Genomic DNA, 21820 nt, shown 5'->3' on the forward strand with positions numbered 1-21820 from the left:
GATAGTCACCCCACGAAATAACAAGAGGGGGGGGGGAGAACACGTGGGTATTCACAAGTCGCTACGGATGGCTGCGCGCTGGACTGTCAAACCCTGCCCACTCCCATCCCCCTTCGTCTTGCGGGAGGTTTGGACTAAAAAGTAATTTATATTCAACTCTGAAGGAACATCCGAAACATGTAAAACATTTTACAAACACTAAATAGCAGGGTCGGACTTAAGCATTGTGGGGCCCGATTCGAAACGGATTTCGCGGGGCCAAGTTTGGGAAGGGAAGCGGACAATAAATGAAATTTAAGAGTTTGAATTAGAAAATAAATTCGTCTATGCATTTTATTCATTCTTTACTACGTACAGAATTGCTTTACGATCCTTGCGTGTAGCAAAGTCATTTAGTATATCATAATAACTAACTCTGTTTCCTACATAGATCTCGCTCAATAGCAAGAATTAACAAATGTTTCAATGAATTTCAATCTATCTTAGAGAATTGTTGACCTCAAGTAATTCTTCATTTGTTTGAGGCGCGAGAAGCTTCTTTCACCTGATTACACAATTACGGCTAATGCATAGGCCTAGTGCCGTTTTTATTTATCGCGCGTAGGATTGACGTTTTCCATATTGAATGACACCCAAAAATGACAAATTTTTTGTATATATTTCCATATATTTTAAGGACTTTTTCGTATATTTTACAATTAAGGGAGATTTCCAGGAGCTCCTGGTAAATCGACAGGAGGGCATGGGAAATCTGTTTTAAGTTATAAAATGGTTTAATTTAATAATTTATACACCTTGAATTAGCGCGGGTCCTATGAAAGTGCGGGGCCCACTGCGGTCGCACAGGTTGCAGTGGCCTAAGTCCGGCCCTGCAAAAGAGCGGCGTATGGTACGCCGCCGGTCGACTAGTATTTTAAATTAAGCGTTTTTTTATTTTTATTTTTTTTATTTTCAAGTATAAAGCTATAATGACATACAGACATGAGCACACACACTTATATATATTATAGCAAACCTCATGCGACACTCTGTCACAATCTTAGTAAGGGGTCGACTCCCAGTTCGGCAAAGGAATTCTTTGATTTAGACCTGATCTCTATAACTGACTTCTTAAATCTGTCTTAGTCATCTTTGTTGAGCCACATTTAGTGTTTTTCAATTTCGGCAGATGACTATTCCCTGCACTTTATTAATGGAGCCCCGCCACTGGTAGAAATGTATAACCTCTCTTGAATACGCTATTGGAATTAGGTGACTGTAGTTTGCTTTAGATTTTATATCGAAAAGGGAAGTTTTATCGGACTAACTTTGGATTGTAATGGGTGTGTTATCTTGAACACCTTGCTTTACTTTTGCTGTCTTTATGACCCAATCAATGGCAAGCAGAAATAATAAGGGATAGAGTAAAAAAACTTCTCTCACTCCTGTTTGGATTTCAAATGCGTCTGTCAGTTTTCTGCCATGCACTATTCTGCAAGTCGTCTCAACCCTTCTGTATGGCTCTGAGACATGGACACTATACAGGAAACAACTAAGACTTCTTGAGCGCTTCCACCAAAGATGCTTGCTCTCCATCATGGAAATACGGTGGCAAGACCGCACTACAAACAGCGATGTCCTTGCGAACGCCGGTATGGACAGTAGGCCTATAGAGTGACTTCTTTTGGTCCGACAGTTGCACTAGGCAGGGCACGTATCCCGTATGGGCCACGGTATGGGAGACGAACGTATGCCAAAGGCAGTCTTTTTTTGGTGAGCTAAAAGGTGGTCGACGTAACAGAGGCGCCCCACGGAAACACTTCAAAGACCAGTTTAGGCGTCAACTTTCCTTGGCTGACATAGAAGAGAGCACCTGGTTGCATCCGGCCTCAGAACGAGACAGCTGGAGGTCACTAGGTGTATAAATTATTAAATTAAACCATTTTATAACTTATATCCCTGGTCTATCAGACCATGAGATCATAAAAATACACAGTCAGATAAAAGCAGTAGCCAATACAAAACCCAAAAGAAAAATCTTACTCTGGAATAAATGTAACCTAACACAACTACACCAAGCTGCACTAAACTTTCAACAAACATTCTTATTAGAAAAAGACATTAACCAACCAGTCGATGACCTCTGGAATTTCATTAAAAACCATCTTAAAAGCATAATAGAAAATCATATACCAACTAAATACACATCAAACAAAATAAATAAATGCTGGTTTAATAATAGACTAAAGAAGCTTTGTAAACAGAAGGAAAACCTCTATAGAAAATTTAAAGAAACTAATGCAGAAAGAGTTTACAAAAAGTATATAAAAATTAAACACTTAACCCAAAAAGTAAGCAGACAGCTGCAGAGTGAATACATAAACAATGTAATATCTAAAGATAACAACAAAAACCTATGGTCATACATTAAGTCTAAGAAAATGGAAACAACAGGCGTAGCGCCATTAAAAGATGAACATAACATAATACATAATGATAATGAAACTAAAGCAAACATTCTAAACAAATACTTTGCATCAGCATTCTCAGCCCCAGGAGACAAAGACATATTACTGAATTTGAACCAAGTAGACAACATAGAAGATATAGTAGTACAAGAAAATGGAATTCAAAAACTATTAGCCAACACCAAACCAAATAAAGCTTCTGGACCTGATGGTATTCCAGCTAGATTACTCAAAGAACTAAGTAATGAGCTAGCCCCAGTGTTCAAAATACTCTTTCAGGCTTCACTTAACCAGGGCAGAGTACCAAAGGACTGGAAAGAAGCTAATGTCACCCCCCTATTTAAAAAAGGAGAAAAATCTGACCCAGGGAACTACAGACCAGTATCACTTACCAGCATCACATGTAAAATCCTAGAACACATAATATGTAGCAACATCATAAACCACTTAGACAAACATAATGTCCTCACACCATACCAACATGGCTTTAGGAAATATAGATCATGTGAAACACAACTAATAGGACTAATTGATGATTTTTCAAAAGGTTTAGATAATAGTGAACAAATAGATGCTATCTTACTAGATTTTTCTAAGGCTTTTGACAAAGTTCACCACCATAGTTTGCTTAAAAAATTAAAATATTTCGGCATTAATGGTCCACTGCATCAGTGGATTAAAGACTTTCTGATAGGGAGAGAACAAACTGTAATAATAAATGGCTCTAAATCAACACCGATAACAGTAAACTCAGGTGTACCTCAAGGTACAGTCTTGGGTCCACTACTATTTTTAATTTACATAAATGATTTACCAAATTGCATTAGTTCAGGAACAAAAGTCAGATTATTTGCAGACGATTGCATAATATATAGAACAATAAAAACAACACAAGACACAGATATTTTACAAAGAGAATTAGATGAATTACAGAAATGGGAATCAAATTGGAGCATGTCTTTCCACCCAGAAAAATGTCAGTTGTTAAGAGTAACAAAAAAACTAAAACAAATTAATTCCACTTATCTTATTCATGGCAAACCAGTATCACAGACTAAAAACGCAAAATACCTAGGTGTTATAATAAATGAAAAACTATCATGGAATCCACATATTGATGAAACTACAAAAAAATCAAACAAAGCATTAGGATTTATTAAAAGAAATTTCTATAAATCAAATAAGAACATAAAACTAAAATGTTACTTAACCTTGGTTAGGCCAATAATAGAATATGCATCCTCCGTTTGGGACCCCTCAACTCAAGAAAACATTAAGAAACTGGAACAGACACAAAATAGAGCAGTGAGATTCATAACAAACGAATATTCACATTTGACTAGAGTAACACCTTTAGTAAAATAACTAAATTTAGAAAGCCTTCAGGACAGAAGGCTCAAAAGTAAAGTAGCAATCATACATAAAACACTGAACCATAATCTTCAAATACAAAAACAAAATTTAATAAAATACTCTGAAAGACACAAAGATAAAGGCACATTCCTCGTCCCATATGCTAGGACAAATTTGTACAAATACTCCTTCTTCCCTAGTGCTATTAGAGCATGGAATGGGTTGCCTGAGCTAGCCAGGAAAACCAGTGACTTGGCAGAATTTAAGTCATTGGTTAATATGCATGACTAAATGCATGACGCGTAGGACGTAATCATCTTCTTTTTTGAAGTAACGTCTGTATTATATAAGATAAGATAACAGATTTCCCGCGGCCTCCTGTCGATTTACCAGGAGCTCCTGGAAATCTCTTGAAATTGCAAAATATAAGAAAAAGTCCTGGAAATCTCCGGAAATTATAAAAATCTTTTGAAAACTCATACAAATCTCCTGAAATGTATAAACAAAAATGCTCATTTTGGGGTGTCATTCAATATGGAAAACGCCAGTCATACGAACGATAAAAAAAAACGGCATTATGCAATACCCGTAATTGTAGAATCTAGTGAAAGAAGCTTCTCGCGCTTCAAACCAATGAAGAATTACTTGAGGTCAACAATTCTCGTAGATAGATTGAATTTGAAACATTTGGTAATTCTTGCTATTGATTATGAAATACTGTATGACTTCGCTACACGCAAGGCTCGTAAAGTAGTTTTGTAGGTAGTAAAGAATGAATAAAATGCAAAGACGAATTTATTTTCTAATACAAACTCTTAAATTTCACTCATTATCCGTTTCCCTACCCAAACTTGGCCCTGCGAAATCCATTTCGCATAGGGCCCCGTGATGGTTAAGTCCGGCCCTGCTATTTAGTGACGGGTGAATACAGAGTTGATTACTTGCTCTCCTCCACCCCCCTCTTTTTTCGCAGACCGCTAAAACCTCGTGGGGTAGAAACAAAAAAGAATGATCTTTCCATGACTTTTTGGTCACAACGGTTAAGTCTGCTATTTTGTGACGGGTGAATATTACAGGCCCCCCACCCACCCCTCTTTTTGTATTCGTAGGGTTACTCTAGTTCCGTAGTTCGTCGGACTTGCAGAAATAAAAGAGTGATCTTTCCTTTACTACTTCTTGCGTGTCCAAACTCTTGAGCCATGGAGAGAATTATATACATAGATGGATTAACGCGTAGGACGTAATCATCTCCTTTTTGAAGTAACGTCTGTATTATATAAGATAAGATAAGAAGATAAACGGTTATGATCATACTTTAGACACTATCCTCCATACTGTGAAGAGACGAAAGCCGAATTGGTTTTGTCATATACATGACTCACTGTCTAAAGTCATCTTTCAAGGTACAGTGGAAGGAGGATGAAGAAAAGGTTGTTTTGAGAAAAGCTGATTGGGCATCGTAAAAGAATGGACCGGCCTCTCTCGCTCTCTCTTAATATCCTACTAAAAACAGCTTCTGATCGGGAAAAGACAAAGATAAAGGCACATTTCTTATTCCATACGCTAAAACAAATTCGTACAAGTGCTCCTAATTCTTCTTCTTACCTAGTGCCATTAAAGAATGGAATGGGTTATCTGAATCAGCGTAAGACGTTATTATCTTCTTTTTTGAAGCAACGTCTGTAATATATAAGATAAAATAAGAGAAATAATGTACACCACATTGCTTTTCCAAAAGCTTTGTTGATACATTTATAACTTTCACCCTTTACAGTTATCCCTTTTTTTTTAATCTTTTTTTTTTTTAATTTATATAAACCTAAGTGAATAAAAAAAAACCCAAATCTAGGTAGAAATACTAAACAACATAAGTCCTGACAACAAGAATTAAAAATCGGTCTGTGTGGCCAGGTACCATAGCACATAAAGAGGACATAAAGGGTACAGTGTCTTTGTTTAGGCACGATATGGTGCTCGTGGTGAAATCTGCTATGAGGCTTACACATTTTAATTATCATTCACATATTTAAAATTGGATATATTTTACATACACTGACTTGGCAGAATTTAGGTCATTGGTTAATATGCATGACTGAATGCATTATGCGTAGGACGTAGGCTAATCATCTTCTTTTTTTTTTTTTTGTAGTAAAGTCTGTATTATATAAGATAAGATACATAATTTTAAATTAATAATCTTAATGTCAAGAAATTTAAAAACTGTATGTCTTTGTTATACTGGTAGATATTTCGTAGTATTTTGTGATAGTATTTTTTATTTACATAGGACCTACATTTGCACCACTTTGATTTGCACATAATAACGCGTCGGTGCAACACCGCACAAGTGACGTAATAAACAGATGTTATGTATGGCTGTCTGGTTGTGTGGTATGCACTACGGATCCAACTGTCGTTTGATGGTCTCGATGGTCCCAGATTCGAACCCTGACCGCCGCCATCTTCCGTCATCCCGCCGGAGGTTTGGCCAAATATACTTCAATTCTGAAGGAGGATTCGAAACATCTGAAACAAACAAACATGTTCAATTGATTTGCTGAAAGTTATATTTTACATGTTGTCAAATGGTGTAGGTTTTCATTATGGCAAAGTTCTAACAATGGCTGAACTGAGAGGCGTAGTGAGCAAAACGTTCGCCCAGGGAAAAGTATAGGCCTACTTTGTTGCCCCCCCCCCCATTTTCCTTGAACATTACATAGAAATAAAGGTTTATAAACAAAAAAAAAAGATTTAATAACAATATAATACAAATAAACTTAGAATATATTACCTAAGTAAAATATCTACAATAATGGTATTTATGGCACCTCTCTGCGTGTGACGCCCCCCACCACGAAGGAGGCGCCCAGGACATCGCACCCCCGTCTCACGTGAAAGAAAAGTGAAGACTAATTAATTAATTCTTGCACCCTTGATATACAATATAATCTACAACAGTGATGCTTACAAAATACGGCGCGGGCCACATCCGGTCCGGATTTAATCACAATACAGACACAATAGGCCCACAAATAGCGGTTTTTCCCTGTTAAAAAGAAATAAAAGCAGCTATTTACAAATTGTAGACGTAGACGGCTTTTATGGGTCACACTATACATTAAACAGAAAACATAACTCACACACAATTTAAAAAAAAATATATCTAGTTATGGAACCTAGATCTACTGGGCAACAAAAGCTGAAAAGTCGGCTCCCCCCCCCCCTCCGTCAAAATGAATGGCTGCCTGGTCGTGCGGTTTGCGCACTGGACTGTCGTTTGGATTTATCGATGGTCCTGCCCGCTCCCACCCCCCTTCGTCCTGAGGGAGGTTTGGACTAGGAAGTAAACTATCTTCAACTCTGAAGGAACATCCGAAACATGTAAAACAAAGTTTTGATCCATGTTTTTATTTTTTCTGGAACCGCAAATAAGTTTTCCGGTTAAATCAAGGGAGACGATTCCCGATTATTAGTCATAGACAAAACAGTCTGAAATACAATATAAATATAGATCTAGTAGAAGTATCGTATCTATCTAGATCTAGATTCTAGATTAGATTATCATCTAAATCTATAAATCTATACTATAGTATACATCTAATGATTGCTCTCTAATAAGTCAAGATTTCTTTAGGTCTATCCAGTTTTGAAGAATGGAACTTTTAGACGAGTTCTATAACAGCTCGCAATATATTGAAACGGTAACTTAATAACTTAATTTAATTTTAATAAGTAAATTAGTAATAAATAACACTCACACTAGACTAGTCACACTGACTTAGACGACTTACTCAGTTACTGACTTAGTCTTAGATTTAGATCTATCGTGATGGAATCATCTAGATATTAATTAATATAAATAAAATTTAATTGCTTAATTTTAAATTTAGAGTAAATTACTTTTAGAGTTTAATTAATTAATTAAATATTAATAATTAGATTATCATTATTAGAGTTTTAGAGTAATTTACTTTTTTTATTCTGAACATTGAATGCAAAATACCTAGTAGAGATGTCCTAGATGGCTAGAGGTGTTATAATAAATGAAAAAGGGACCCCTCAACTCAAGAAAACATTAAGAAACTGGAACAGACACAAAATAGAGCAGTGAGATTCATAACAAACGAATATTCACAATTGACTAGAGTAACACCTTTAGTAAAATCACTAAATTTAAAAAGCCTTCAGGACAGAAGACTCAAAAGTAAAGTAGCAATTATACATAAAACACTGAACCATAATCTTCAAATACAAAAACAAAATTTAATAAAATACTCTGAAAGACACAAAAGATAAACTCATGATAAAGGCACATACCTCGTCCCATGTGCTAGGACAAATTTGTATAAATACTCTTTCTTCCCTAGTGCTAGGCACTTCAACAAAAAAATTTGTTTTGATCATATTGTTTTGTAATTGATATCATTAAATAGAGCTTGGTGTCCCATTTACAAAAATATCAAATTTATGTTTCTATGATAAGTAGAAGCAAAGTTATGATTTTTTTTTGTATTTATTTTCTTTTTCCTTCTTTGGCTTTGTATTCAATAAAAAATTTTGGTACCCGAAAAATGACTTTTTGTTATTAAAGCATGCATATCTTTCTTATTATTCAATATTTTTGGTTCAAATTTTCAGAAGACTTTATGTATGTTATTTAAAACGTAATACTACCCCAATCTTTCATCTAAACCGATTTTTCATACTTTTCCAGCCGGGCGAAGCTGAAAATAGAGACGACAAATTTGGTCGAAATTTGACTTAATTAATGCACAACTTTTTTATTTGTCAATATTTCCATTTCAAATTTTCAGTAGACTTTACATGTTCTTTATATCATTTTATAACCCCCAAATCTTTCATCTAAATCTATTTTTTACACTTTTACAGCCGGGCGAAGCTAAAAATAGAACCGACAAATTTGGTCGGAATTTGACTTAATTCATGCACAACTTTTTTATTTGTCAATATTTCTATTTCAAATTTTCAGGAGACTTTACATGTTCTATATATCATTTTTTAACCCCCAAATCTTTCATCTAAATCTATTTTTTTTACTTTTACAGCCAGACGAAGCTAAAAATAGAACCGACAAATTTGGTCGGAATTTGACTTATTCAAGCACAACTTTTTTATTTATTTATATTACCATTTCAAATTTTCAAGAAACTTTAAACATGTTATTTGCTACAAAAATAAATAATAATTTTAAAGAAAAAAAGCAATTCAAAATTGCGACATTTATTTTTAAAAATTGTACTATGGGAACAGCTAGATTTTTTTCAAATATTGACGAGAACTTGTTTTTATTTCTTAATATTTAATCATAAAATTAAAAGGAGACTTTAAACAGCTGGAGTATGAAAAAGTTATCTTTAAAAAACATTTTTAAAATATTGACCTTTTTTTTTATTTAAAAAAAAATGCAGATGTAAAATTACAAAATATTTGGATATTGGGGGGGGGGGGGGGGGCGAGGCAAGAGGCAATAGAAATCAATACAATTAGTCAAATTGCCAAGATTAGATATCAGAATGTCTCTTTTATAAAGTTTAAAATATACTGAGTCTATATATATATTATATATACAGACATAATCTAAACAAACTTATAATAAAACATCTAAATTATCTAATTTATAATATATATTGAAAAGCTGTTTTAGTTTTTAGGCTATTTCTCAGATTTTCTCCCATTAAATTTCACATAAAAAAATAGATCTAAATTTAGTCCTCAACATTCTAGATCTAGAAACTAGTATTAGTTTATTAAGACAATTAAGTATAGACTAGACTAGTATATATCAAATCAATTAAAGATCTATCTATCTTATCTAATTCTTATTCTAGATTTCATTCTAAGCATCTCTGTTCCTATTCTAGAAAATAGATCTAAGTCTAAGCCTAAATCTAAGTATTAGACCTAGATCTACACTCTAGTGTATGATTAAAACAATAATTTGATTTTTCTACATTATCTGTTGCTTCTCTAGATCTATTACTAACTAAATCTAGATCTACATTAATACGAGTTTTTTTGCTTCATTATCTATATTAATAAACAAGGAAACTTCGTTTTTATTATATTTTATAAGTATTTTATTACTACTTCCGGTAGAATTGATAGCAAAATGGCTACTTTCGATTTGGTGGTCATTTTGGCATTCATATACCAAGAGTGCCATCCAAAATAGCTTTATAATCACACGTGATTCTTATGTAGATATGGATACTACAAATTACTAACCAATATAAATAATTACAAAACAAAAATAAAAAAGTAATCATATCTGGAACACACCCTAATTTTGGAAACTTAAAAAAAAACGATCTAGTAAACCAATCCCGTCAAATTTGGTATCAAAAGAATCGCCATTTTCTCCCCGACAAAATGATACTCTAATCTAGAAGATCGGTTCAAAAATAATGACGTTTTACGCACTTTTCCGACGGTAACCGGGGACGCGACCGAAACCATGAGGACCAGAATTTAAACACACTTCCGGCGTACAAAAATAGCGATGTTGAAGTACCTACTAGTGCTATTAGAGCATGGAATGGGTTGCATGAGCTAGCCAGGAAAACCAGTGACTTTGCAGAATTTAAGTCATTGGTTAATATGCATAACTAAATGCATGACGCGTAGGACGTAATCATCTTCTTTTTTGAAGTAACATCTGCATTGTATAAGATAAGATAAGATTACATGATCATTCATGATGATGAATCCGTACAATTCACTGTTTTCGTTGTCATTACATCTTTATTTTGATATTTAATTAAATATGAAACTAGCGCGCTGTAAAAAAAAAATAATGTGCGTTTCCATTTTCCATTGATTTTTATTCTGACCCCATTTCCTTCCATTTAGTTAGCTGTCTAAGGAGTATCCATAAGGTGCGATGGTCTGACCACATACCAGACACAGAAATCTTAAAGCTGTCCAACATAAACAATATCAATGCGACAGTAAAAAAGTCCCAATGGAACTTAGATGGGCGAGACATGTAGTCTGCATGCCAGACAATCGCCTTCCCAAACAACATCTGTACGGGGAGTTGTGTGCAGGAAAGCCCTCCCAAGGAGGTCAATACAAGGGCTATAAAGACACTTTCAAGAGCTCCTTCTAGGAATGCGATATCAACTTTCACAGACCTACTAGATAGATCTAGATTTATATATAGAGAGTATATAGAGGATTCAGCTATTTGGCAAGAATGGCCATCCTAGAATAATTATAATCTAAAACCTAGATTAAGATGCATGACTAGATTGACTTGGCTTATGAATCAAATAAATCAGCTCCAAAAACAGAATAAAAATATTGCCAGGCTCATTAGCATAGACTTAGACTTAGCCAATCAAAAAATATTGTCTTAACCCTATTATTGGCCTCCCTCAGTCGTAGAACGACTATGGTTCTTCTCTAATTAGAACACTTTTCATATATGGCTATGGAGCCCTATTTTGGAGAGACATTCCACATATATTGCAGGTCAAGGTGGCTTTCACTTTAGTGGTAGAGGAGCTGGCTATTTTCATGTGGCACGCTTTTCTCCAAGAACTGAGGCCCATGTTTTCTCACTGTCCATAGCTTTCTTGGTCACCGTCTCTCTCCAACTAGTGCGGTCTAATGCTATGTCTTCCCATTGTTAAGTATCTAAGAAGAGGTAAAGTCATCCTGGTAACATAGGAAAAAAAAACAACTCTGACTTACAAATAGAAAATTCTTTTTTCTTACATAAAAAGACAGCTAAATGGAAGGAAATTGGGTCAGAAACATTGGAAAATGGACATGCATACTATACAGCGTTCTAGTATCACATTAATTATCAAAATAAAGATGTAATGGCCACAAAAACAGCGAGTTGTAAGGATTCATGTAATGTCCAGAACTAATAAAACTATATTATATGTAAATGTAGATCTAGTAGAATAACTCAATTAATAATAATAATAATTTTATTTATAAAGCGCTGTTAACAAACAAAATGTAGGCTCAAGGCGCTGTAACAACATTACAAACAAAAACACGAGAGCTAAAATGACAGTTAATCTAAAAAAGTTTTAAACAGATAGGTCTTAATGTTCTTCTTAAAAGTGGTGTAGCATGTTGTCTGTCTGAGATCAATGGGGAGTGAGTTCCAAACCTTTGGTCCGTGAACTGAAAAAGCACGCAGAACGTAGCTTTTGAGGGAGAAACGTGGCACTACAAAAAGCGTTGAGTCCATTGAGCGCAGGGCTCTCTGGGGGACATATGGAGTAATCAGTTCGCTATGGTACAAGGGCATCTCATTGTTATATATACACTGATGACAAAGTGTGGCGACCTTGTAATCGATTCTCGCTTTCACGGGAAGCCAATGGAGCGTGCGCAAGAGCATAGTAGCAGAATCTTGTCTAGTTTTTTTAAGGACTATTCGAGCGGCGTTGTTCTGTATACGTTGCAGCTTGGCTATTTTGTCATCAGGTATACCTGCTAGCACAGCGTTGCAGTAGTCAAGGCGGGAGAGTATGAATGCCACAGCTAGCGTTTTTGTTGACTCTGTTGTTAAATATGGTCGGATCTGGCCTAATCTGCGCAGCTGCAGATAAAGACCTTTGCAGAGCTGACTTATGTGTGGGTCGAAAGAGAGTGTTGAGTCGAAGAAAACTCCAAGATTCCGCACTACATGGACAAAAGGAACATGGCAGTTCGTGATAAAGAGAGAATCTGTGCTTTCAACTTTTGAGACATTGTTCCTAGTGCCAATCTCAATTATTTCTGTCTTGTCTTCGTTCATCTTGAGTTTATTTTCAACCATGCAATCGCTCACCCTTTCAACGGTACTACTGATTTTCTCTGCCAGATGCCACACCTCTGAGGGTACTGATGAATCGTATAACTGTGAGTCATCGGCAAAGAAATGATATAAGATGCCGGTTGGCCGTATGACACCGCTGAGTGGATATGTGTACATAGTGAACAGTACTGGGCCTAGAACTGATCCTTGGGGTACTCCGTACTTCAAAAGTAAGCTTGTTGATTCCGTCCCGCTAACAACGACACTTTGGGTGCGTTCCGTCAGGTAGGATCGAAGCCACTTTAGGACGACTCCTGCTAAATCAAAAGTTGCAGAGAATCTGGCCATCATAATTTCATGGTCTAGCGTATCAAAGGCTGCGGACAAGTCCAGCATGGAAAGAATTGATATGTGGCCTTTGTCGGAATTGTGAAGTAATTCTGTCTCTGTGCTACGGCACTTCCTATATGCAGATTGAAATTCTTCCAAGAGACAGTACTGTTCAAGATGAGAAAGTATTTGCGCTCCAGAAGCTTTGACAGGAAGGGAAGATTTGATACCGGGCGATAGTTTTTTAGACATTCCGGGTCAAGACTGGATTTCTTTAATAAGGGCCTGACAAGTGCATGCTTAAATTGCTGTGGTACAATGCCTGAAGTCAGTGAAGAGTTCACAATGTTAGTAATTGTAGGTACAAGCTCATCTAAACATTCAAGGAGCAAGGAAGTTGGAATAGGATCAAGGTCACATGACTTATTTGGCATCTTTAAAACAGTACTTTTGACATAATCTTCAGATACACGCTGAAACTCGCAAAAAGGAGTATTTTTGAAAAATTGGAGAGTGGTCAAGCTGGGATAAGAGGGATGCCATGTCATTTCAATTATATCAATATTAAGTAGATCTAGACTACTTTGTCATCCAAGGGGCTGAGGGCTTTGCACTGGGGGTTTATGTCTCCTCATGTGGCTAGTGAGACCTATGTGAGCCCGGAATGTTTGGCTGCACATTGGGCAGGTTATTCCAGCTGGAGCTAGTGTCGTGGGCCTTGCTTTTCTTCTCTGGCGTTTTTCTTCTGCCAGCATTGTTCTCTTTTCCTTAGCAACATGTGCACCAGTTTTCACTGCACGACATCATGACGCTCTGTCATGTGCCTCTGTCACCCAGGTGTTTGGGTCTATGCTGAACGCCTTCAGAGAAGCTTTGAGGGTCTCCCTAAAGTGATTTCTTTGACCACCTTGCGAGCGCTTTCCTTCCCTTAGTTGGCCATACAAGAGTCGTTTAGGGATGCAGTGGTCTTCCATTCTGCAGACTTGTCCTGCCCATTGCAGCTGGGACTGCATCAGGATTGTATGGATGCTTTGCAAACCCGCTCTTCGAAGGACTTCAGTATCTGGTATTTTGTCTTGCCTTTTGACATTCAGTATTTTTCTTAGACATGTCATGTGGGAGTGATTCAGTTTCTTTGCATGTTTTCTGTACACTGTCCACGTTTCTGAGGCATAGAGCAATGTAGGGAGGATGATGGCTCGATAGATCCCTAGCTTTGCATTCGTGGTGATACCACGTCTGTTCCAGACATTTTTAGACAGTCTGCCAATCTTTCCGTTTCTGGAGAGTGTGCTGCCAAGATATGTGAATCTGTCCACTGCGTTTATTTAATGTCCATTTAATAAATCTTGATGCTTGGATCCGAGTAGGCTTTCCCAGTAGCAGTAAAATATAAGACTTCAGTCTTATTTGTGTTAATGGTAAGGCCAAAGTCTGAGCATGCTCTTGAGAAGTCACTGACAATGCTCTGCAGATCATTTTCAGAGCAGGCATTTAGGGCACAGTCATCTAAAAGTCTACTAGTACTAGTATTACTAAGATTGGTAATAGTATAACTTCAAGTAAGCTACTAATCTAAAATAGTAACTAGTAAGTTATTTAAGCATTAATAATTTACTAATTAGTAATACTATAGTATCTAGATTTAGAATCTAGATCTAAAATACTAAATTAAATATAAATAGATCTATTATAAATACCTTATACTGTATTATAACCATTTAATAATTTAGATTTGTATAAATCATTAGATCTTTTTATTTTTAATTTATAACTTTACAGTAAGTACTAACTAAAAAAAAGTGCAAAGTCATTTAGTATACAAAATAATAATAATTTGTCTTTGAATAAATTGAATATAGATCTAATAGTCTAGATTTAGATAGTAATCTATAGATCTAGTTAATATAGATCTAGACTCTATATGAACTTAAATCTAGATTTAGATCTATTTTTATTTCTTAAAAATAATTTAAAAACAATTTGTTATAATTGTTTTTTATGTATTTTTAATATAGAAAGAAATACTAATCTCAGTATGATATGCGTTTACTTTTGAGCCCTAGACTACTAGATTATAGTAATGAAATACTCAGAAAGGCACAGAAATAGTGGACATTTCTTATTCCATATGCTAGAACCAATTCGTATGCAAGTGCTCCTTCTTCCCTAATGCCATTAGAGCATGGAATGGGTTGCCTGAATCAGACAGGAAAACCGACGACTTAGCAGAGTTTAAGTCATTGATTAAGATGAGTAACTAGATTGATACTTGAAATGCGTAGGACACAATTATCTTCTTTTTGAGGTAGGTAGTAAAAGAAAACACATTTAAATTTGGATCAAAAAGCTTTTGAGATATTTTCAGAAATGCTGCTACCGGTACTATAAATATTGTTTTGTGTGTTTACAAACAGATTAGCCAAATATCAGTGTATCTACAGATTGAAATAGTTTGATCGACATTTCTTTTTTGTATTTGTCTTGCTCAGGCATCTGGCAACAAAGTAAGCAGACAGTCAGTTTTGTGTGGAAGTCAGAATATTGTTATAAATGGCAAGGTTGGTTTTGTCATCATTATTAATTAACTAATCAATTAAACAATGTAACTGTTTTAACTGCTGAAGAGCATTACATTTATATTAAATGTTTAAATTAGGAATTTATTCAATTTGGTGCAACATTTTTTCACTTTTTTAATTAGGTTAATAGATGAAAATACAAGTGAGTTGACAGATAGGTACTAGCATGTTTATTGTTCTAATTATTCTATAACACAAAGAATATACCATTTATTCTGTTATAGACTATTGTGATGACTGGTTGCGTTATACGTGGAGATTTAGCCAATGTTCGTATTGGTAGACACTGTGTTATTGGACAGAATGCTGTAATTCGACCAGCTTTTAAGAAATTCTCAAAAGGGTAACAATCTATAATTAGCTATATTACTCACACAGAAACACATATTTTACTTCATAATTTCAGATTTAGGTTAAACTCCTGCCTCTCCTTTGTTAGTGTCATGTGAATTTCATGAATTTACAATAGATAAACCAGACTAATGCTATATAGCACTGTTCTTCTTGTCTATCTTTCATGTAATATTATGCCTTTAAAAAATGCTGTATTTACTACTTACCATCTAGCTTTTTTTTTTCAACAACAATAAGATATAGCTCTTCCACTATTTCCATTGTACTGCTTCCTACAGCAGCCAAAATATTTGGGCTCTCCTGTTTAGTAATTTTCTTTCTTGAAATATCAGTGTATGAAAATCAATCATCGACAATATTTAAGAGACTCTAATGTCGTATATAAAAAACTTTTGTAATTTAAACACTGTTTTATTTCTTAAAAGTGAACCAAGAATTCAAACACCTTACACTTGGACAAAAAAGAAAATGAAAACTGATAATAGACTGTCAAAAATACATTATTAATGAACTTAAAGAAGCCCAATTGAGCACTGATTATCATTAACTAGATAGTGTGGAACTGGCTTGAATGAAAGTTAGTTTTTAATAACCTTTACTCTTCTTTGATCCTTATTCTCTCTTAACTGAAGTTATTTAGTCTAGTTGGGGCTGTGCCAGTCAAGCTTATGAGCTGGCAATGGAAGAAACATGTTCACGTTTCCTTAAAAACTAAGATCACTGAAATTAAGAGTAACATCCACTGCTGCCATATCAGTTGTAATAGAATAATTTAACTTGAGATTCCATTGTATAAAACATTTCAATTTATTGATGATATACTGTGTTCAATAATGTTTATGCTTTAAATTTTATACTAAACCAACCAATTAATACAATTTTACCAGTTGCTAATTTTTATATTGTGTAGGGATCAAACATATTGTATTCTTATTCCAAAATAGAATTATTTATGGTGACCTATTGGCTCCCCTCCTTTTATTGTCTCAGTTTTACAACATTGACATTTTCTTTTTGGTATTTTGATGTTTTATAATTAAGTGAATGAAAATTGCTTAAATTTCATTTTGATAACTGTTCTTTCTAAAAACTAAAAGAATTTTGTGGCATGGCTATGTCCACTGATTTTTTTAATTAAATTTTTTTTTTAACAATGTTTAGAGAGCTTCACTTTGATCTGTTGAGATATACCTCATTTGCAACTCAGTATTGCATAAGACTTAATGGAAATAATGACTAATATATTTTCATAGAGGAAACCTTTTACTAATACTTGAAAATTTTCCATTACAGAGTAGCATTTTTCCCCTTGAGCATTGGTGATCATGTTCTAATTGAGGAAGATTCTGTTATCAATGCAGCACAAGTTGGTTCTTTTGTTCACATTGGGAAAAACTGTGTCATTGTAAGTGTGCAGTATAAAAGTAGGTCATATTTTCTTAAATCTGATTTACTTTTTTCAAAGGGTTTGAACTGTCAAAGCAAACAATTCATGACCTGAAAATACTATCACATAAATTGAAGACAAGATTTTTTTTTCATGTTTAATACCGTTTTGTCAAGTGTTCAAGAGAATGCATATCAGGTTTGCTGAAATAAAAAAAAAAAGAAAGAAAAAAAGAAATACAACTTAATACTTAAGCATCTTCCTCATGTCCGATAGTACGTAGGTGTTAGTGACCAAAGAGACACTTGCAATGCACACTGATTGTTACATAGGCATCAATGACCAAACAGACACTTTTAGCCATCCACACTGACTGTCAGAAAGCCACAATGAAAAGGAGAAAAATGTGTAAAATGCTAAAATTCAATAGATTAGCTTTGAAGTACAACTTTTTCTTTTGTAGACTTCAAACCAAAAAAATAGAGTGTGGCTTAGTTTATATAGACATCATTAGATACTTTAAAATCATTAGTTGGTGGACAGGGGACTTTAAAAAAAAATTTGTTGAGGGAGATTTCTCCAGTGAAGAAATAATTTATAATATGAAATTATTAAAATTTAAGTACTTAAAGCAAACATCTATTTTGTTCATTCTAAATTTATATTTTTCTAGCTTTATAAATTTCCCCAATGTGTTGCATATTTATATTTTTTTTTTGTATAAGTACTTGACTATAGTTATTTCACTTTAAACTCCCTAGGGTCGCAGGTCAGTGCTAAAAGATTGTTGTGCAATCGCTGATAACACAGTTCTTCCTCCTGAAACCATTGTTCCACCTTTTGCACTATTTTCTGGTTCTCCAGGTGAGTTGAACAAAAGTGTCATTGTAACATTCAAGAACAAGAAAAACATTTAAAAAAAAAAACTTTTAAAAAAATAGAGCCCAAATTAAGGCTAACTGTATCAATTAGTTTTGAACAGTCATGTAATTAAATTTCTAATAGATCTAGAGGTCTAGACTAATAGTAATAAATCTGTGCAATAAGAAATATTATTACAAATTTTTTTGTTTAACAATATTTCATGCTTTTAGCTATCTCAATACACTATCACTTATCATCTGGACCAGTTGAGAAAAAAAAAAAAGGGGGGGGGGAAGAAAAAGAAAAGGAATATCTGGGTGAATTTTTACAGTATTCACTATTTTAAAGAATTAAAAATAAAAAAAAGGGAACGACCTGAATTTGAACACAGGGTGCAAGTCTCCTCAAGCTGACATCCTATCCACTCTGCTAGTGAGGTGCCTATGAAAATAGAAGATTGTATAGTTATCTATTGTTTGTTACAAAATTATTTTAAAGCTGCGACCTATGGGGACTCATTCAGCTTATACAACCACTTCAGTCAAGTACAATTTCATTCCCTTGTTTGAGATACCAAACAAAATAATTAATTACTTACAATTAATTAACTAATTAGTTCATTTTTAAAATTGATTCTGGTGTTGTCAGATAAAAGAAATAATTGTGCAAAAATTCAGCTTGATCCAAGATAGGGCGTCACAGAAATAATGTGTACAAACTTTTTACCAGACAGACAGATAAACTGACAGAGTGAGTTGATATAAGCTTTGTAAAAAACTATTGGATTATGGTAAACTAATATGCATATATATATATATATATATATATATATATATATATATATATATATATATATATATATATATATATATGTATATATATATAAAATTCCCTAATTTGTCTTGTCTTTCATTAGGTAAAATGGTGCAAGATTTACCAGATTGCACACAAGATTTGATGACCGATATAACTGTCAGTTACTATCAACACTTTAAACCACATGGCAAAGGAAAATAAAATAGTTTTTTAAAAATATTTGTCTATTAATAGCCATCATTTTTTACCTTATTATTTTGGGTTAATCGCCTTCTTATGTAGCACTGTGGAAAAATAACCACTTTTTGTGAAGTATAATGCATAGTACCGGTACTGCATATTTAGTTTTTGACAAAAAAGAGCCAGTTATGAAAGGCATTGTACATCTTTTGATATTTTTCCCACAATGCAAATGCAAGGCTTTAATGAAACCTTATATGATATAACTGAGCTTATAACCTTTTTTTTTTTGTCTTTTATTTGTTGCAATAACAAAAATTATTGTGTCAGTCTAAGCTGTTGATTTTTTTTTTTTAGTGTGCTTAAAAGCTGTCTAGTCATTAGTTCAGTATCATTTCTGTGTTAGAAATGATGAAATCTAACTTGTTTAGAAGTTGAATAATTAGGTATTTACAAGCTTAGCCTCTAACACTTATTTCCCACTGTCACCATTTTTGTTTCAAAATAAATATTGTTTTCATTTTTTTTAGTCTACTATTGGGTCTGTGTTAACAAATGGGTTTTGTTTTATGTGGGGTCTGGGTTGATAAGAGTTAGATTTACATTATTTAGATATGAGTGGTACTGGTTTAGTTTCAATTGTTTTCCACATCACAGCCATTAATGTTTTAGCTCTTTGTATTGAGTGTATATATATATATATATTACTTTGTCAATATTTCTTGTACAATATAATGTGATGACTTTTAATTTATAATTATTTGATTATGTTATAATTTCAAACTAATGTCTGGCTACTGATCTGAGTCGCAGCACTGTCTTTAACTGTAAGGAAATGATCTGACTGTTTAGTCAAGTCTGAAACTGATTTGACCCTCGTGGTCAGGGAGCTAGAAAAGAAAAAAAAGATGAAATAAATCATTTTCACCACCCTTAAGCTGTTTATATTCTGTATTTTTGGTTACCGTTAAATTTGTATTGTTTTTTCTTTTTTTTAATCAAGCTTTTGGTTCCAAAACTTTATTTAAATGCAATTTGACATGCCACGTGTAGGATATACCAGTATCTAATAATGCCAACACAATTTTTACCTAATTGGAATTATCTATTTGAGCAACTAAATAACAATCTCCTTCATCAATGTATCAGTATCAGAGGTGCTGATACAAAATAGCAATGTTTTATTTAGTTATCATGATGAGTATGAGCTAAGTCCCTTCCTACAGAAAATGCCATCCATGATCATAATAGCTTTATCTACTGGCTCATGGGAGGGGGAGGCTGGAACTAACTATATTATTTTTGTCATTAAACGATGTATAACAGTTGTTTTCTACAGTGAAAGACAGAATATACATAAGAAGCTATTCATATTTCAACATCAGTGAATACGCATGATAAGCAAACCTGTTATCACCAGAATAAAGTTTATACATTTTTCAACAAGTTAAATGTGTATTGCATAAATGCAGAGTGCATTCATAAGATGTCAATGTCAAGCTGATGAACAGCATTCTGCAGCAATACAAGTCAGTCTGTGTTCCCCTCCCCCATCATACACAGCAATACCAGTCAGTCTGTGTTCCCCTCCTCCATCACACACAGCAATACCAGTCAGACTGTGTTCCCCTCCTCCATCACACTCAGCAATACCAGTCAGTCTGTGTTCCCCTCCCCCATCACACACAGCAATACCAGTCAGTCTGTGTTCCCCTCCCCCATCATACACAGCAATACCAGTCAGTCTGTGTTCCCCTCCTCCACCACACACAGCAATACCAGTCAGTCTGTGTTCCCCTCCCCCATCATACACAGCAATACCAGTCAGTCTGTGTTCCCCTCCTCCATCACACACAGCAATACCAGTCAGTCTGTGTTCCCCTCCTCCACCACACACAGCAATACCAGTCAGTCTGTGTTCCCCTCCCCCATCATACACAGCAATACCAGTCAGTCTGTGTTCCCCTCCTCCATCACACACAGCAATACCAGTCAGTCTGTGTTCCCCTCCTCCATCACACACAGCAATACCAGTCAGTCTGTGTTCCCCTCCCCCATCATACACAGCAATACCAGTCAGTCTGTGTTCCCCTCCCCCATCATACACAGCAATACCAGTCAATCTGTGTTGGCTCCTCCATCATAGACAGCAATACCAGTCAATCTGTGTTCACCCCTCCATCATACACAGCAATACCAGTTAATCTGTGTTCCCCTCCCCCATCATACACAGCAATACCAGTCAGTCTGTGTTCCCCTCCTCCATCATACACAGCAATACCAGTCAGTCTGTGTTCCCCTCCTCCATCACACACAGCAATACCAGTCAGTCTGTGTTCCCCTCCTCCATCATACACAGCAATACCAGTCAGTCTGTGTTCCCCTCCTCCATCACACACAGCAATACCAGTCAGTCTGTGTTCCCCTCCTCCATCATACACAGCAATACCAGTCAGTCTGTGTTCCCCTCCTCCATCACACACAACAATACCAGTCATTCTGTGTTCACTCCCCCATCATACACAGCAATACCAGTCAGACTGTGTTCCCCTCCCCCATCATACACAGCAATACCAGTCATTCTGTGTTCACTCCCCCATCATACACAGCAATACCAGTCAGTCTGTGTTCCCCTCCTCCATCACATACAGCAATACCAGTCAGTCTGTGTTCCCCTCCCCCATCATACACAGCAATACCAGTCAGTCTGTGTTCCCCTCCTCCA

General features: G+C 35.0%; 2 protein-coding genes across 2 annotated transcripts; one reads left to right on the plus strand and one right to left on the minus strand.

Annotated features, from left to right (window-relative positions):
* Positions 1-7247: 7247 nt before the first annotated feature.
* LOC106050845 (dynactin subunit 5-like) lies at positions 7248-20027 on the plus strand. The gene is made up of 6 exons (XM_013205893.2): positions 7248-7501; positions 15405-15473; positions 15719-15837; positions 17142-17253; positions 17997-18099; positions 19016-20027. Exons 1-6 carry the CDS (start codon positions 7454-7456, stop codon positions 19114-19116), a joined length of 552 nt encoding a protein of 183 aa, XP_013061347.1. The 5' UTR covers positions 7248-7453; the 3' UTR covers positions 19117-20027.
* Positions 20028-20590: 563 nt separating this feature from the next.
* Positions 20591-21593, minus strand: LOC129924682 (loricrin-like). The gene is made up of 2 exons (XM_056021167.1): positions 21293-21593; positions 20591-21186 (listed from the first exon to the last, which is right to left on the minus strand). The coding sequence occupies exons 1-2, from the start codon at positions 21591-21593 to the stop codon at positions 20591-20593; spliced, it is 897 nt and encodes a 298-aa protein (XP_055877142.1).
* Positions 21594-21820: the final 227 nt, after the last annotated feature.

Source organism: Biomphalaria glabrata, chromosome 2, assembly GCF_947242115.1.
Source record: "Biomphalaria glabrata chromosome 2, xgBioGlab47.1, whole genome shotgun sequence".
NCBI lineage: Eukaryota > Metazoa > Mollusca > Gastropoda > Planorbidae > Biomphalaria > Biomphalaria glabrata.

What these genes read in the sequence shown, in the direction of transcription:
- LOC106050845 (XM_013205893.2), top strand. Translation starts at nt 7,454, where the DNA reads ATGGAACTTTTAGACGAGTTCTATAACAGCTCGCAATATATTGAAACG. An exon ending in ATATTGTTATAAATGGCAAG is followed by an intron (nt 15,474 to 15,718) that starts GTTGGTTTTGTC and finishes ATTCTGTTATAG; the next exon opens with ACTATTGTGATGACTGGTTG. An exon ending in TTGGGAAAAACTGTGTCATT is followed by an intron (nt 17,254 to 17,996) that starts GTAAGTGTGCAG and finishes TAAACTCCCTAG; the next exon opens with GGTCGCAGGTCAGTGCTAAA.
- LOC129924682 (XM_056021167.1), bottom strand. Translation starts at nt 21,593, where the DNA reads ATGACTGGTATTGTTGTGTGTGATGGAGGAGGGGAACACAGACTGACT. An exon ending in AGGGGAACACAGATTAACTG is followed by an intron (nt 21,187 to 21,292) that starts GTATTGCTGTGT and finishes ATGATGGGGGAG; the next exon opens with GGGAACACAGACTGACTGGT.